The sequence below is a fragment of the Coniosporium apollinis genome (assembly GCF_000281105.1).
Source record: "Coniosporium apollinis CBS 100218 chromosome Unknown supercont1.24, whole genome shotgun sequence".
Taxonomy (NCBI): Eukaryota; Fungi; Ascomycota; class Dothideomycetes; genus Coniosporium; species Coniosporium apollinis.
In genome coordinates, this window is record NW_006913286.1 from 309,371 (window position 1) to 324,263 (window position 14,893).

The window sequence follows — 14,893 nt, forward strand, 5'->3', positions numbered from 1 at the left end:
ACGAACGCTGGAGCTGAAGGCATAGATAGAGTAGGCAGGACGAGCGTCCCTTCAGTCGAGAGTATAGGGACGCTATGGCGAAGCAGGGTCTGGGAGTTTCAAGCACTACATCTAGATCTCTTCATGATCATCTGTTGTTTGCGTTTAGTCTCAACTCAACTTAATTGACCTCCTCATGGCCCGGCCTCCATCCAAGCTTTGCCATGAATTCTCGCAATCCCGCTTTTCCCCTTTTGAAATCCGGCGACGGATTTTCTGGTGCATTGGATTGACCCTTGCCAGTCACGTGCCGCATAGCATAGACCAATATTCATGTCATTCTTCTCCGGAGCTGGCAATTGTCTGCGTCTCACAAGGGTACCGTTGTTGGCTACACAAGCTCGAAACACTTTTCTCGGAAATCGGAGTCATGAATTGGGTATCTCCTGCTCCTCCTGCTATTATGCTATTTTCTCTATCTCAGCCCGTTGAGGATCCGTTACGCTCCTCCTCCTCGTCCCTCATGCCAAAAGCCATCTCGAAAGGCAAATCGAAGACAGATCCAGCAACCGAAATCCTCGGATATCTCCCTCCTTCTCATGCGTGTCCGCGGCAGCGCGTAGACTGTGTGTCGTTGGAAAGAAAACATTGGGCCGGCCGAACACCCACGCTTTTCGCTCCGGAAAACGCCATATCGCCCGCCGAAGAAACAAGCGAAATTACAGGAAAGCCCGGTGCAGCAAAGACCCTATTAGAGTGTAGGGCGCACCGCGCAAAACGGGGCGCAAGAAACAACATCTACGGCGGACTCCCGTAATCCAGAATGTTCCGATGCCACAGATCCCCCAACTGAGGTCTCTGTAGGTGCTGCTGCGGGTAAGGCTGAGGCTGCGGTGGCGGCTGCGGCTGTCCCATCACAAAATTCACATTCCCCGGCGGACGCTGCGGCGACTGCGGTCCCGGCATTCGAAAACCTACCCCGCCTACAGGCATCGCAAAGTTATTAGGCAGGAGCGACGGCTTCCCAAAGGAAGGTTTACGCACCGGGTCCGGGTTCGAATTGGGCGTGCTGTACGCGACGCGTTTGTTCGGCCGCACGGGCTCGTCGTCTTCATCATCGCTGAGCGTCAGATCCACAACGTCGTGTGTGCGCTTTGAGCCGGTGCCGCTGCGGGGCGCGGCGGAGTTGACCATCGAGGGCTCGCGTGAGGACATGGGTGGCGTGCGCGCGAGAGAGATGGGGGTGTTGGTTGCTTCGGCTTTGATGTTGTTGATGCGGTAGTCGGAAACTTCGACGATATCGTCGTCGCTGTCGGGGTCGGGGGCTTGAGTTTTGTAGGTCCCGTTGGTGATGGCTGAGACATTTATGGAGGCGCCGGTGGACCACTTTCCGTCCGGCTCGATGGTCACTTGGTCTGTGGATCTCGAGGTCTGCTGTAGAATCTCTTGAACATATCTATGAGATGTTAGCAGATCGAGGAAAAGAGCAGCTTGGTCACTCACTGGTCGACCGCGAGACCTTCGAAGGAAACGGTCTTGTTGCAGATGGGGCATGTCCATGTTGGGGCTTGCTCCTGCAGTTGGAGGAAGGCCGTCGCATCGAAGCACTGGTTGTGGGTACAGACGGAGGATCGGCACGGCAGAGAGATACGCGACATGACCAGAGGATCTTTCAAGGACATGACAGTGGACACGGCCACGATATCAGGATCATTGGCCTTACTCCGCACTGAAGGCAGGTGTGAGCAACAATAGTATCGATGTCACTGACAGTTTGACCTACTCTCATTGAGGACGGTCTGCTTCGTGATAATACTGCCTCTCCGTATTCGCTCGACAAGCTCCTCAACCGAGTGCTTTTTTACGAGGTAGATGACGAAAACGTACTTCTGACCTTTGGTTAATTTGGTATCCTAGTATATAGGATTGAATTAGAATGAAACCGGTAAGAAAAGTGGAGGGTCTGACGCGTGCGCGTTGGACGGCTCCTTCAAGTACTGACCTTCGATGTGAGCGCGTAGGTGACATATAGAATGTTTTTGTAGTCAGTGATCCTCCGGACGCTGTCTGTGATGTCTACTGGGCGTGTCGATCCCGGCTTGTTCTTGAGCCCTTTGAAATTCGCTTTTACCTCATCTCCATTGATCTTCACTTCTAGTTGGGTCGGAAACGCGACATCCGCTTTTGCGTACGGGCCCAGTATCGGATCCTGAGCGGAATAGAGCATGATCCGCAACGATTCGTCGCTTCTCAGCCGATCAACTATATCAGCAGGCAAAGCAAGATTACGCTGGGCCGAGTTACGATGGTTGGACGTAGCTGTTCCTCGTTAACCGAATCCCCCTCGGTGAATATTCTTGGCGTTACCTACCTGTGAGTTCAATAGGTTGCAGTAGAGGCTGTAGTCGCTCGTAGAATGGACTTTCCTTGAACGAGAACCGGACTGTGACTGGCTCAGCTCAGAGATTCCCGCACACGACTAGAGCAACCCACGTACCGTTATACATATTGGCACTCGCGAATCCCGGGTGTAGAGGTGGAACTTGCGCCTGGACAGGTCTGTAGCCGTTCGGTGGCATCGTGTACGGCGGAGGTGGTAGGGTCGGCGCGAGGCCATTGGAAGGGACGAGGTTCATTGGCGCAGTGCCAGATCCAGGAGCGCCGGCTGGCGGTGGATCGGTGCCGTGGTTGTAGACTCGATATCGGATTCGGTTGAAGCGGTCTACGTCGCCCTTTTCCGCGCATTGCTTGAGCACTGTTTCATCTGTCAGAGAATCCGTTGCGCCGGCAAGATTCTAGCGAAGTGGTCGGGAAAGAAGCGGCCTACAGGTTATGATGCGAGACTGAAGCGACGCTTTCACGCCAGACACTGCCAGGCCTTCCTTCCTACATATCTCCTTCAGATCGGCGTTGACGATCTGTTTCGTCTTGGCCTCGACTATCTGGGCCTGCTGGGCGAGGGTTTGGCCAGAGAAGGACATGGCTTCCGATTAGAGGCTCAGCGGCGTTCAGCAGCCCACGAGGGCTCGCAAGGCTGATGTCGTGTGGCTAACAGAAGGAAAGCAGGATCTGTCGCCGGTCGTGGGCGCGGAAGGCATAGGACAGCGGACAGCGGCCGGTGAAGGGGTTGGTCGAGTGAAGGAGCGGCGGCGCGACATTGTACCCACCCACTCAGGTAGGTGACAAAGGTCGTTGCAGCTTCCGTCCTCCGTCCACTCCAGCGACTTCCACATCTGACGACGAGAGGGCAAGGCCGTGCACGCACGCAGAGCACTTCTCACAGCAATAGCATGGCTACTGGTAGAACAGCTAATCGGGCTGCCTGTTGATATCTCTACATTAACTCTACAGACTTCTCGCCCTGCTCCCACTCTTCCACAAGACTGCTGCAGTCGGCGAGAGACTTGCATGGTTGTTCTTCATCCGAGCGATCGTGCCAAGCTACATGACTCGCATGACCTTTTCGCTGCTGCGCAAAATTCGCCTGTCCCTCAGCCCACCAAAACCTCATCCTCCCATCTTCACCGCGACCACGAACGATTTCTCCGCAACCACCACACTCACGAACGCTCACCCAGAACACCTACGCGCAAAGACAAAATGGCGAGAGGTCTCCGCTCCAGCGTCAGAAAGACGAACCGATCAAAGCTGCGCACCCGAGTCTTCGCGCCCGTCGAGGATGCGCGAACCGAGCGGCTGTCCGCGAAGCTCTTAGAGCTTGCCTCGCAACCGCGACCGGCGAAGTCAGAGATGGAAGTCGAGGAGAACGGTATGGCCTCGTCAATCGAACTCCCCATCTTAACGAGTTCTAACGCGTCGACAGCCACGAATACCGAAGCACAGCCCCAGGCCGAAGCAGAAGCAGCAGCAGCGCAAGCAGAAGGTTGGTCACCGTGCTTTACTTGCCGCATACCGCAATCACTAGCACCTGAAGAGGAGGGCCACCATCAAGCACAGAAGCAAAAGCCAGAGCAGAAGCAGAAAGAGAACCCCACCAAACACGGTCCTTGCAAGGACGAGATGTTCTACCACATACTCGGCCTCTCTTCTGACATAGTCGGGTTTGACACGCATGGGGACTTGGTATTGGACATTTTCAGTAAGTAGCAAAGGCTAACGTCGCTCCAATGTCAAGACATGGACGTCGACGACGCCCCCGCTGCGAAAGCGCCCTCGTCCTCGAAATCGAAGAAGAAAACCGGCAGGATACAGAAGAAGCGACGGGCGAAGTCCGCATCGACCATCACGTTCCCCACGTTTCAGAAAGGTGCAAAGGCTGGGCCGGGTAAGAGGGGCAAGAGATAGTTCCCGGATGATGAAGATACCCTGGGTAGTATTGAGACATCTGAGGGCGCATTTGCGGGAGCATTACGAGCGTGGGACTGGCGCCTGGCGTGGGATGGTCACGATTAATGCATGACCGATTTCATAGAAGCATATCGAAGTTCGATTCTGCGCAAGCACACATTGACAAGGAATTTTTCAACCATGTGAACCAATTTTGTGAAACAAGATAATACGCCATCGCGTGACTCCACTAGACTATGCCACGCGCTGACAAGGCCTCCTACCCAAAGCCCACAGGACTGGCAGCTAGCCACGCTCCGCTTAGGCAGCGGCGTTTCCTTCCAATCCCCTCAAGGAAGGCCAGAGAGCCTCTGCGCTCAACAGCATGCAGAGAAGCACACAACGACGTTACTGAGGAAGAAAACGAAATCATGCAGTCGTGAACCGGCGCCGACCAGCCTTCCCCCACGGAGAACAGCAGCGATGCCACAAGATGCCAGTACGAATATTCGGGAAAAAACAGGGATCTAAACAATGTATGCAGAAACAGAGCATCATCGTGCTCGGTGGTGAATCAAAGCAGAATCAGTAGTTATTCGCAGAAATCATCTGCGGTGGCGGGCCCATATGGGTGGCGCCCATGCCTCCGAGCGAGCCGGTGTAGTCAGGCAACGAGGGTGGCATGGCTAGGTTAGACAGGCTGTACGACGATTCGGCTTCCGGAGATTCTTCTTCCAGAGAACCGAGTGCGTCTTCTCCGATGTCGAGTTCATGCTCACTGACGTCCTCAATGATCTCGCCATTTTGGCTAGCCTCGTGAGTACGGCGATGTCTGTAGCGAGTTTTGTCAGCCACGTGTCTCATTACGGCCAGGGAAGATGACGCACTGCGCGAGGTTGTCAGAGCGCGAAAATGCCTTCTTGCAAAGGTGGCACTCGTACGGTCGCTCCTGAGTATGCGTGCGCACGTGTCTAAGCGCCCATGTCAGCGGTTGCAGGGACGGTGAGGAGTTCCGGGCGCTTACCTCTTGAGGTGTTCTAGCCTCTTGAACAGCCGGCCGCACATCGGGATCGGGCAGGAGTGGGACTTCTGTGGGTACGGGCCAAGCTCCATCATTGTGGCGCTGCGAGCACGTCGAAACACGCCAGGCGCCGAACGGGCCATGGCGTTGTGGTGAAGCGACGGTTCCGGGAGATTGTAGTCGCCGTTTGCCAGGCTGCCGAAATCGTCTTGATGTACTAGGGAAAGAGGCTGCTGGACTGGACTGTCTTCAACGGTGGCCAGAGGAGTGCCGCGTCTCGACAGCTGCAAAGCCTCCCTCGGCTGTGAGGCCATAGAGTAGCCGTTGCTTACGCTCTGTGGAGAGTCATGGTGTGACCTTTCCGCTTCAGCCACAGGAACAACGGAGGCGGATACCGATCTTCGGAGGTCACTTGGCCGGTGAGCAGCGTGCATCGTTGCGTTGCCTGTAGCCGCGACAGCCGCGCTGACACCGACTGACAGTGACGAGCGTCGTCGCCGCTGCTTATACGTTGGCGAGCCCTCGATAACAGAGTACATGTTTGATGGTGGGTAGGCGCGGGAGGCACTCGAGTACTGGCCGCTCATCAAGTTCGAGGGTGGTATTTGCATCAAAGGGTTGTACGTCGCAGACATTCCAAGATCGGGTATGGCTGTGTAGAGACCTGTATCCTCATTCGCAATGTATGCCGGTTCAGTGCCTAAATGGATGTTGTGTTGAGGCGGCGTCATCGGCTCGAAGGACAGGCCCCGGGTGCTGTAGTCTTCATAGTGCGATGATACGAACGATGGCGCTGGCGAATACTCCATGTAAGCGGGCATGGAGCTGTGGCGTTGGTGAACTTGGGATAACGGTATGCCGTTCCGATCGAAATGGACGGGGGTATACTCCCTCTCATACACCTTGGCAGCGGCGGGTGGCATGCTGGTAGGCGGAAGCGCCATTTGGGTATAGGTCGCCATGGAGTGGAAGTTTTCTTCCGGTAGTGTCGGCTGCATCGCTTGCGGTATTATGGAAGGAGGGGGCATGGAGTCGGCAGCTCGCGTTACTGGAGAGGTGGATCGCGAATAGGACGGCTGCACGTTGTTGTTGTTGTTGTTGTTGTTGTTGTTGTTGAATGAAGACGAGCTGGTCTGTTGCGCCTTTGTAAGCTGCTCGAACAGAGACTGCGAGGAGTCGAATTCGAATGACAGCGCGGGCTCGTTGACGGCTACGGTAGTAGCTTCCTGGCCCATCTTCTCCCGCTTAAGATCCCGCTCCAGCGCGTCCAGAAACAGCCGGTCATGCGGTACGCTGTACCAGTAGAACACCTTCTGCTTTTTCTGCGTCCTTATGCAATTGTTCTTGTACAGGAAGTCCAGAAAAGCGCTCTTGGGCTCCTCCAGTGATGCATCTGTTCCTGATTTCAGGTTCCGCAGGTCCGAGAAGATACCCTCCTCGAATTTCTTGGAATTCTTCACAGGCCTGCCGAATGCCTGGAAACGAAAGGAGAGGCATCGCACGATGTCGGTTCCAGAGATGTGAAATAAGTTGTTCCTGAAAAGAAGTTAGAAGCCGTTCAGGAATGGGGTGGCGATGGTAGGGTTGACGAATATGTCTTATGCCGCCTTGATGGAGACGTACCATAGAACGCAAGAGACGTATTCTCCGGTGGGTAGTAGGAATCTTCGAATATATTGATCCGGGGTCCAGTCCACGGGCGCTGAAATAAGAAAGTACTTGACTGTCGAGGGGTCAGTTTATTGGAACGAGTAGGAATATGCATTACAGGCAAAGAGCGCGCGGTCGCGACGGTCAGTTCAAGGGATACTTACGATTATCAACTTGTTGAAGAGCGACGACTGCGTCTGGTGGCAGGCTTTGCTGCGCGTCATGATCTAACAAAAAGGTTTCGGGCTGGACAGACCGCGACTGTGGAGGCGCCATAGCATTATGGCTGTTGGGGTACATCTTGGATACCAACACGACACTCCCGGCGTGACTGAAGGGCGATGTCAAACGTCAAACACAATCGTGCGATGCGAAGGGTGTGGAATGCGACACAACTGAGGCTCTCGCGGTGGTCCTGCCAACTCGAATTGATGAGGCCTGAGGCGCAATGCGAAGAGAAAGGCGAGCGATGGTTTAGGATATGTTATGGGAAAACGTGTCGAGGACCTGCCTCGGAGCCTGACCTCAGTTCTCAACGTCGAGAGCTTGAAGCTTCAGAATGCAGCAAAACGGCGGGGAGTGCAGCAAAAGTGCTAGGTCGGAACACGAAACGGAGCTCGAGGGGAAGAGGCGGGATTTAGGTGTCGGAGAGTTGGTGGTGAAACAGGAGATTAGTGGTTTTAGAGCAATCTATTTCTGGCTTGGCCGAGGGGGGACCGCACATCCGCACAACACCCTGGCAGGCGACTTGAAGATGCCACACGTCCGCCAAGTGGCACCCCGACTGGCTGTGAGCGCTCTTCGACCGTGAATTCCCTGCCGTTCCCCCCGCCGAGTCGAGGTGCGCGAGAGCGCCAGTTGACGGTGGAGTTCAAGCCACGGCAGGCGTGTTGTTGTCTCTGTGGACGCGCCGGATTGTGGGCGGAGCGAACAGTTTTCCTTGCTGCCGGTGTGCTGGTTTTGATCACGTTTCTTCTCTGCCTTTCAATTCACCAGACTTGACCGATGAGCCACGTCGACATGTCCTGTGTGGACGGAGACAGCTCTTCGAGGCGTTTCTCATCGCGCAATTTGCATGCATGAGTGGGCGGCAGACGGAGAACCGTTAGCCGCCGCCACCGACAGCGTGAAAGAGTACCCGAGCGTTGAGATGCCGGGGTATGTTCCTACTCTGTGCCCAGAGGTCATCCAGCCTCCTGTCAGTCGAGAAGACAGAAGCAAGTTGGGGGTGGTAGATTCCGAATAGCTGACGGCTAGCAACCATGACGCGTGGTTGTGGTCGGAATCATCAGGGGAGATGGATTTGCATCGACTTCAGCTCTTGCATGTCATGCTGGAACATGTTTTCCACCCTACTTCTTCTGATAGTCGAGCGCATAGCTCTTCTGATGCCTTTTAGCATCGCACCTCCCTTTGAGCGTGTGAATGGACCCTTGTATGGTACCGCGGGCTGTCATTATTGCTTGTCATGACAGGTGCGGAGTAGATGCTCCCCTTTCACACACCATATCACAGATTTTGCGGGGAATCCAGCCATCGCCCAGCAAGGAGCTGTCTTCGCTGGCGATGTGAGCAACCTGTCGAGAGGGCGTGGCTTGACAATCAAGGCCTCGATTCAGGGCGCTCTGCAGGACGCTGCAGGAACAGGCTCACCTGCCCTGTTTGATCAACATCTGAAACACAGCCTGGAAGTTCCTCATGCCTGGCCGACTGGCCTGCCCGGCCACCGACTGCCACAGCCCCCCATGAAATAACGCAATCGCGGCACGCTAGCCTATCGTTGCAGTGACATCCTCACGCGTCGTGGCATGGAAGACTCCCCTGCGCTTCGGGACGGACCCGCGGACGCTCTCAAGCAACCATCACCAATCACTGCCATAAGGTTGCGAGTCCTGCAGCGGAAAAGCTTTTCGCGCCGTGGAACCAGCGAATCAGTGGGCCAGCCGCTCTTCCACGAGGCTCAACAGCGCTTCCTGACCCCTCTGCTCGAGTGTCCACCGCGCGACGGGAATAAAAGTTGAACTTCTGTGTAGAGCGCGCGCTCTCAGAACCGTAAAATCCTGCCGGCATTTGCCGTGGTCGCTAACGATGTGGGCTTTTGTTACATGGGGCCTTCGGAGGAGACCTCAGTTCGGGGCGTGTTAGCGAGAGTCCATGCTTGAGCTCAAAGAGTGTGTGGAAGTAGGGGATTAAATTCTTAGTCTACTGCCCCAGGACCAAGCTTTCCCCTTCGAGCAAGCGGAGTGCTGAAGCAGAGGGACCTGCATGTTTGAGCTCACCATAACCCGGGCGTTTCGCCGAAAGTGGTACACAAGGCGTGGCTGCGTCGTTAGATGACTTCGGAATCAGGATTTGGTGTTTCCTACGGCGAGGCTGATCTCGCTCTCCCCACACTCGCCTTATCAAGCTCAAGACATCCACGGGTCCGACCTCCAGTGCCTCCTGAAGTCGAAGACGGAGTAGGGCTGTCGCATATCGAAGCCACTAAGACTACAGCCAACAGAGAATTTGTGATATCATGTACATTGAATGATCATCGATGGGCTGATCCTCAACCCCACAACTACCTTCCTGAACAAGCACCATGGGTTTATCTATGCAGCCGAGCTAAGTTGAATCCAAGCCACGCTTCACGAACACAACCAACTCTGCCAGCGCGAGGTTCGCCAAAGAACGCAAAAGCCATGTAGACGAAACGCAAGGTCCTCCGTGCGATTTGTGGTGATCGTCGTCGAGGGCTGCCATCCCGTATCCAGGAAAAAGTATCCGTGAGCCACGTGCTTCCTCCCGCTACGGCGGGTGAAACACGAGGCGCTCGTTCATAGTAGCCATCATGCTATGTTGAGGTCATTCAATCCAGGATCGCCATGGCTTTTCCTCTCAGGGCTGGCTCTGCGCCTGTGCGGCCATCTGCTGCCGCCACTCCACGAACTCCGTCGAGAGAATATCGCCGTACCCGGTTTCCTCCATCTTCAGTACCTCTACCAACGATGAGTTTCTTCGTCGCCGTATGCGCCATACGCCGTCACTGGTGATAGTCTCCTTCAGGACTAGCGCACAAATCAGTAATGTAAAGCCATGGTGTAGAGCAGGAGACATTCATACAGGCGAGAAACGAAGCCGTGAAGTTAATACACAAGTTGCCGTCCCAGCTCGCTTTGCCAGACCTCTTGACATTCCCAGGGATTTTCTGCGTCTCAAGCTCCTCGACTCGCTGAAGAATACCATCCGGGCTGCGGAAGCCCACTATGATCTTTGGTACGCCAAGTAAGAAGGACTGAATCCAGAACTTCAAGAGCTTGCGCTCAAAGGTCAAGAGGTTGCCGGTGGCGCCGAAGTCTTGCGCTGTCTTTAGCTCGACCCAGTTGATGGGTTGGTCTTTGTCGTCGGGCTTGCAATCCCACACTGTAGTTGTAGTTAGTCCTGCGCCATGATACAAACTCAAACGGCTGAGATACCCGCGTCCACTTCGCCGCCGATGATGAGGCTCGCGTTGCAGATGCCAGTTCGGACTACGGAGCAATACTGTGCATAGTTGCTCACGACTTCGTTCTCTCGATTTTCGATGTAGTCGCGAGACACTGCATCCCAGGTGTCAGGTATTAGACACAGTGTTTCAAACTTGTATCCTATTAATGCAGTTTAGCAGAAGGTCAGCCGCTCCAGCTGTCCTGGCTCGGCTTACCCCAGTAGCTCATCATTTCTTGTGATGGCGCGCCAGGCCGTGATTGCTGCTTCATCTGCTGTTCGCGAGATGCCAATTTGGCTTCATGGTTCTCTTCGATGAATCTATAGTGGATGCTCAGCACTGGATTGTGCACAAACAAGCTTCCAATCGCCGTTGGGATGTCTCCGGGTGTGATTGACGTACATAGTCCCCTTTGGCCGACAGTATCAGCCTTCATGATCCCGGCATGGTAGTGGAGGATGGCCCACTTGGAAACATGTTGCGTTCATCTCGAAGCTTGTTCGCGTCAGTTCGGGCTTCCGGTTGCAGTGATGGCCATCACGTACTCGTTGAAATTGTCAAAAGGTACAGCCATGATCTGTACGACTCTTAGTACTGCTAGGTCTTTTCCATGTCTCTGTGGAGCTATTGACAGCTGTCCCACCTTGGTCATCATCCCACGCCATGTCACAAAATCTGCCTCGCAGCGCTGTCCAGTCTTCTGCTCGTGCGCGATAAGCGTGCGCAGAAGGCTGTCAAGGTGATCGTCCGCTGCATCGTCTAATTGACGGAAGGTCTCGAAGCCAGCAGAGAGGTCGGCGCCTAGTCGCGGAGGGTAGTAGTAGCGGAGCGACGAGTCATCGAGGCGGAATTGGTGGTTCTCATCGTATGAGAAGAAAGCGATCTCCTGCGCAATAACAGTCAGCTCTTGCAGTGGAGCTATGTTGAACATGGGAATGTTTACCTTCGGCCTCCGAATCGCAGCGCTCGTACCCGCGAAGCGGTTGATGGGCTGGATGTCGAATGCGATCCTACTCATTTTCTGTGCTCCTCAAAAACATCGCGTGGCAGACCAACGTTGCCAGGAAGTGCGCGACAGCATTCCGGAGATTGGTGATTTGCTACAGACCTCCAACCGCACCCGAACTTCGACCTGCAGCAAACTGCTGCCCGCCGTCCCTGCACCACGGGAGATCGCCACCAGGATCCCAGCGTGAAAACGGTGCCGCCAATGATGCCGAGTCCCCCACGGCAACTTCCCATCCGCCTGCACCACATCCTCGCGCAGCAGACCCCCACCGCAGCCTCTCGCCCCGCGATGGCGTCTCGCGAGCCCCCGCGCCGGACGACAACAGCGTCAGGCGTACGGCGCAACCTCTTCCAGCACACTGCAAGCAGACGACCAGCAACAACGGCCAGCTCCACCTCAGGCACGTCGGTGACAACGCTCCAGGTTGCGCCTGAAGAGACGAATGCGGATATTGCAGTTAGGGACGAGCATGGGAATTATCAGCTTGAGCAGCCGGCTATGACGCCGATGGGGAGGGATGAGGGGCGGGATGAGCGAGGTATGTCAAGAAGTGAGGATGGTAATGCCTTGAGCTTACCATGGCTATGTAGAAGTAGATCACCGCTTGATTGAGGCGTATCGGAAGCGTCAGCAGCATATCGAGCCACACGGTAGGTACAAAAGGGAATCTGACTAGATACACCGCTAATCGGTGGCATAGAGCTGAAAGCGACACTGCAGGCTAGCTTGCTAGCAAAAGTGGCTTCGCTAGACGATGACAAGTGGATGTTTGAGGCAGAAGGCCCTATGTCGTCTTAAGGATGAGTGATTGTGGATTGGCAGAAAAAGGGCGTTCAACGGCGCTGCTTGTTTTTAGGGATACCCATATTTGCATTGGAGGGACTGTTAGTAGAAGCACAAATGGAAAGGCATTCTCAGGCGTCAGGAAAGGATATTTCGTTCTACCTAGTTGTAGCCTCTATTCGTAAAGACTAAGTCGTAACCTAGCCCAGGAGCGTATTGCGCTTGCTATACTAGAATTTACACAGACCCATTGATGCTTGCTGTAAAATGTACTTCGGGCGTTACCACTTCCATGATGGATTATCATGCTCTAATCCACCGCCGGCGCCGGAGCAGGTGCTTCCACCCTCTTTGACTTCGGCTTCGGAGCTCCGCCTAATCCACCGCCCATGAGCATGTTACCCATCATGTCCATCAACGGGTTGGTCTGAGACGGAATCTTGATGCCAAAGTACATCTCCCCAATCTGAGCCAAGGGCTCGTCCCATGTCCCCACTTCCTTCAGATGCACCGCATAGTGGCTCTTCAACTGCCTGAACAGATCCGCGCTGCCTCTCTGTACCGCGAGCAAGAGGAGCGAAAGGAAGTTGAGCAACGGTAGGCTCGGGTATACACGAGTTTCCGACTTTGAAGAGCTGACCTCTTGCGCGCCGAGACCGCCTTTCTCCTTCTGGAGCCGGCCGGTGAAAAGAAGCATGGACTGGTTGGCGGAGCGTATGTTTCCGGTAAGCAAATATGGTAGGACAGCTCGTGCAACGTATAGAGGCGCGGTATGCGATTCGTCTTCGGCGTACCAATCGTATTCTAGCCGAGCGAGGCGCTCTGGAGAGTCGCGGGTGCCGAGCACCAAATGTCGCTCCGCGTCATAAGCTTCGTCCTCTGGCGCATCGTTAGCTACTGCGTTTGTACATGAGGAGTCAAACGGGCACTACCATCTGCATAGAGTGTACCAGCTACATGATGCAGCTCAGGGTCGCCGGCGGGATACTCTCCGAACTTCGATGACCATCTGCGCACGATCAGTAAAGGCCCTCTGTATCGTAGGTGGGACACTAACGCGATCATCTCCGTGACGAATCTCTTCTTCGTCGGCTCTTCTGGCGGGAACGCGCGCAGCAGCGCAAGCAGCCTGCCTTTGCTCGCGGCATCTGGCTTGAGCTCCGCCTTGTTGTATGTATCCACTAGAAACAAGCATAAATCTCCGCCGCTACCACCTTGGCCTGCCTTCAGCAGCAGCTGTGCGCCGGAGGAGAGTAGCTCGCAGGCCGCATCCCAGTTGCTCTGCTTGACGTATCGCGACGCGATGACGCGCAACTGCTGGTGCGCCTCGTAGTACTGGCCCTCCTCGATCCTGAAGCACGGTTAGTGAGTTTCGGTTTCTTTCTGTTAAGAGAAAGAGTGTACTTCTCCTGCTGTCGCGCTATCGTCTTCTCTATCTTCGACATGTTGTTGTTCGTTCGGAGTCCACGTCACTGCTGCTGTGAACTTTCAAGGTCATGGCGGGGTCTGGGCCTTAGGTGCCCCTCGCCGGGGTCTGAGAAGCGCCTCGCGCTTAGTTATTAAAGTTATACTCCGCATCTGAAGATGTTCTATTCTAGGATAAATCCGTACGTACAATCAAGTTGGGTTCAACGCGTAGCTGAAGATGATGAGGTTCTGGGCATCTGGTCGTATTCGATCTGAACCACAAGCGCTAGAGCTGGAGACAGCTTTATTAACGATTGTAAGGAAACTTTCTCTTAAGCGTGGTTAGTTTAGGGGTAGAATTGAAGCTTCCCATACTATGGATTTGCTTCAGGCACGAGTTCGAGTCTCGTACCACGCATGTCGTAATTATCTTTTTGCATTCTTCTTTGCACTGTGGTGGCAGTCATAATATCCTTTTGGCGAAGGCTGGCGGAGATCGAAGTGATTTGGATTGCAGCATGCCGTTGAGAGGGTTCACCGATGCCTGTTCATCATCTCGCTACCCGGGTAACCTCTTTTGCTTTACGTCGTCCCCTCGACGTGATTCTGCTAACTTCATTTATGGCCATACGGTGTGCTATCATTTCACGATGAGTTGCAGTCGATCGAAGAGCTCGCATATTTTGCCTTATCATCCGTTTGCATTGTCATTTCGACTCAAACTTGCGGCTCCTGCCAACACGCATATGCTTTTCAATGGGCAGTTCTGCTATTGACTGTGGCTCGGCGAAAGGTTGCAATACTAGAGCTTCGTAGAACCGCTGTGGGATTCGAAAGCTAGAACGTACCTGTCTCGTGACTAGTGGACGCGGACACGGACTGGATCAAGACCATATATCACTTCAACTGATTGAAGATGTGTTTACGGATAGCCGGCGAGCCGGCCTATCACGCATTATCTTTATGACGAAGCAGCTAAAGGACACGGCTTTGTCAACTTATATGGGCTAAGATTGACGCCGCACTGTGCCCTGAACATAGCATTGTAGAGTATTAGGGCCGTTATGGACATCATGCAGCAGTCTAAAGCTTACCTTTGGTGCTCCTGGCGAGGAGCGGGAGAAGCATGAAGGAAACAGCTGAGTCAAGAATCGGAACCCTAATGAAACTCAATCCTCTCAAGCTCTGTTCGAAGTCTACTCTATGCATTTCAAGCAACATGAAGTGAAAACATTTCACATGCCACATACTCTTGTTGATTGCCGAGTCACCTACTCCTTCACTAACC

The 14,893-nt window shown here is 54.3% G+C and overlaps 6 protein-coding genes and 1 non-coding gene across 7 annotated transcripts; 3 read left to right on the top strand and 4 right to left on the bottom strand.

Moving 5' to 3' along the window:
- Positions 1-777: 777 nt before the first annotated feature.
- On the bottom strand, positions 778-2,960 carry W97_05220 (uncharacterized protein; the record flags this gene model as incomplete). Its single annotated transcript, XM_007783105.1, has 7 exons — positions 778-1,435; positions 1,483-1,708; positions 1,763-1,868; positions 1,982-2,298; positions 2,351-2,422; positions 2,477-2,734; positions 2,807-2,960. The coding sequence occupies 7 exons, from the start codon at positions 2,958-2,960 to the stop codon at positions 778-780; spliced, it is 1,791 nt and encodes a 596-aa protein (XP_007781295.1).
- Positions 2,961-3,579: 619 nt separating this feature from the next.
- Positions 3,580-4,284, top strand: W97_05221 (uncharacterized protein; the record flags this gene model as incomplete). The annotated part of the gene is made up of 3 exons (XM_007783106.1): positions 3,580-3,748; positions 3,803-4,078; positions 4,115-4,284. The coding sequence occupies 3 exons, from the start codon at positions 3,580-3,582 to the stop codon at positions 4,282-4,284; spliced, it is 615 nt and encodes a 204-aa protein (XP_007781296.1).
- A 567-nt stretch (positions 4,285-4,851) lies between these two features.
- W97_05222 (uncharacterized protein) lies at positions 4,852-7,237 on the bottom strand (the record flags this gene model as incomplete). The annotated part of the gene is made up of 5 exons (XM_007783107.1): positions 4,852-5,098; positions 5,154-5,237; positions 5,291-6,823; positions 6,911-7,010; positions 7,102-7,237. 5 exons carry the CDS (start codon positions 7,235-7,237, stop codon positions 4,852-4,854), a joined length of 2,100 nt encoding a protein of 699 aa, XP_007781297.1.
- A 2,580-nt stretch (positions 7,238-9,817) lies between these two features.
- On the bottom strand, positions 9,818-11,424 carry W97_05223 (uncharacterized protein; the record flags this gene model as incomplete). Its single annotated transcript, XM_007783108.1, has 9 exons — positions 9,818-9,987; positions 10,043-10,342; positions 10,396-10,566; positions 10,623-10,726; positions 10,809-10,816; positions 10,874-10,901; positions 10,952-10,983; positions 11,050-11,292; positions 11,350-11,424. 9 exons carry the CDS (start codon positions 11,422-11,424, stop codon positions 9,818-9,820), a joined length of 1,131 nt encoding a protein of 376 aa, XP_007781298.1.
- A 195-nt stretch (positions 11,425-11,619) lies between these two features.
- Positions 11,620-12,213, top strand: W97_05224 (uncharacterized protein; the record flags this gene model as incomplete). Its single annotated transcript, XM_007783109.1, has 3 exons — positions 11,620-11,953; positions 12,006-12,065; positions 12,116-12,213. The coding sequence occupies 3 exons, from the start codon at positions 11,620-11,622 to the stop codon at positions 12,211-12,213; spliced, it is 492 nt and encodes a 163-aa protein (XP_007781299.1).
- Positions 12,214-12,508: 295 nt separating this feature from the next.
- On the bottom strand, positions 12,509-13,643 carry W97_05225 (uncharacterized protein; the record flags this gene model as incomplete). The annotated part of the gene is made up of 4 exons (XM_007783110.1): positions 12,509-13,077; positions 13,131-13,207; positions 13,256-13,549; positions 13,603-13,643. The coding sequence occupies 4 exons, from the start codon at positions 13,641-13,643 to the stop codon at positions 12,509-12,511; spliced, it is 981 nt and encodes a 326-aa protein (XP_007781300.1).
- Positions 13,644-13,941: 298 nt separating this feature from the next.
- On the top strand, positions 13,942-14,023 carry W97_05226. Its single transcript has one exon. It is a non-coding gene; the product is annotated as a tRNA-Gly (tRNA).
- The last annotated feature ends 870 nt before the right edge of the window (positions 14,024-14,893 follow it).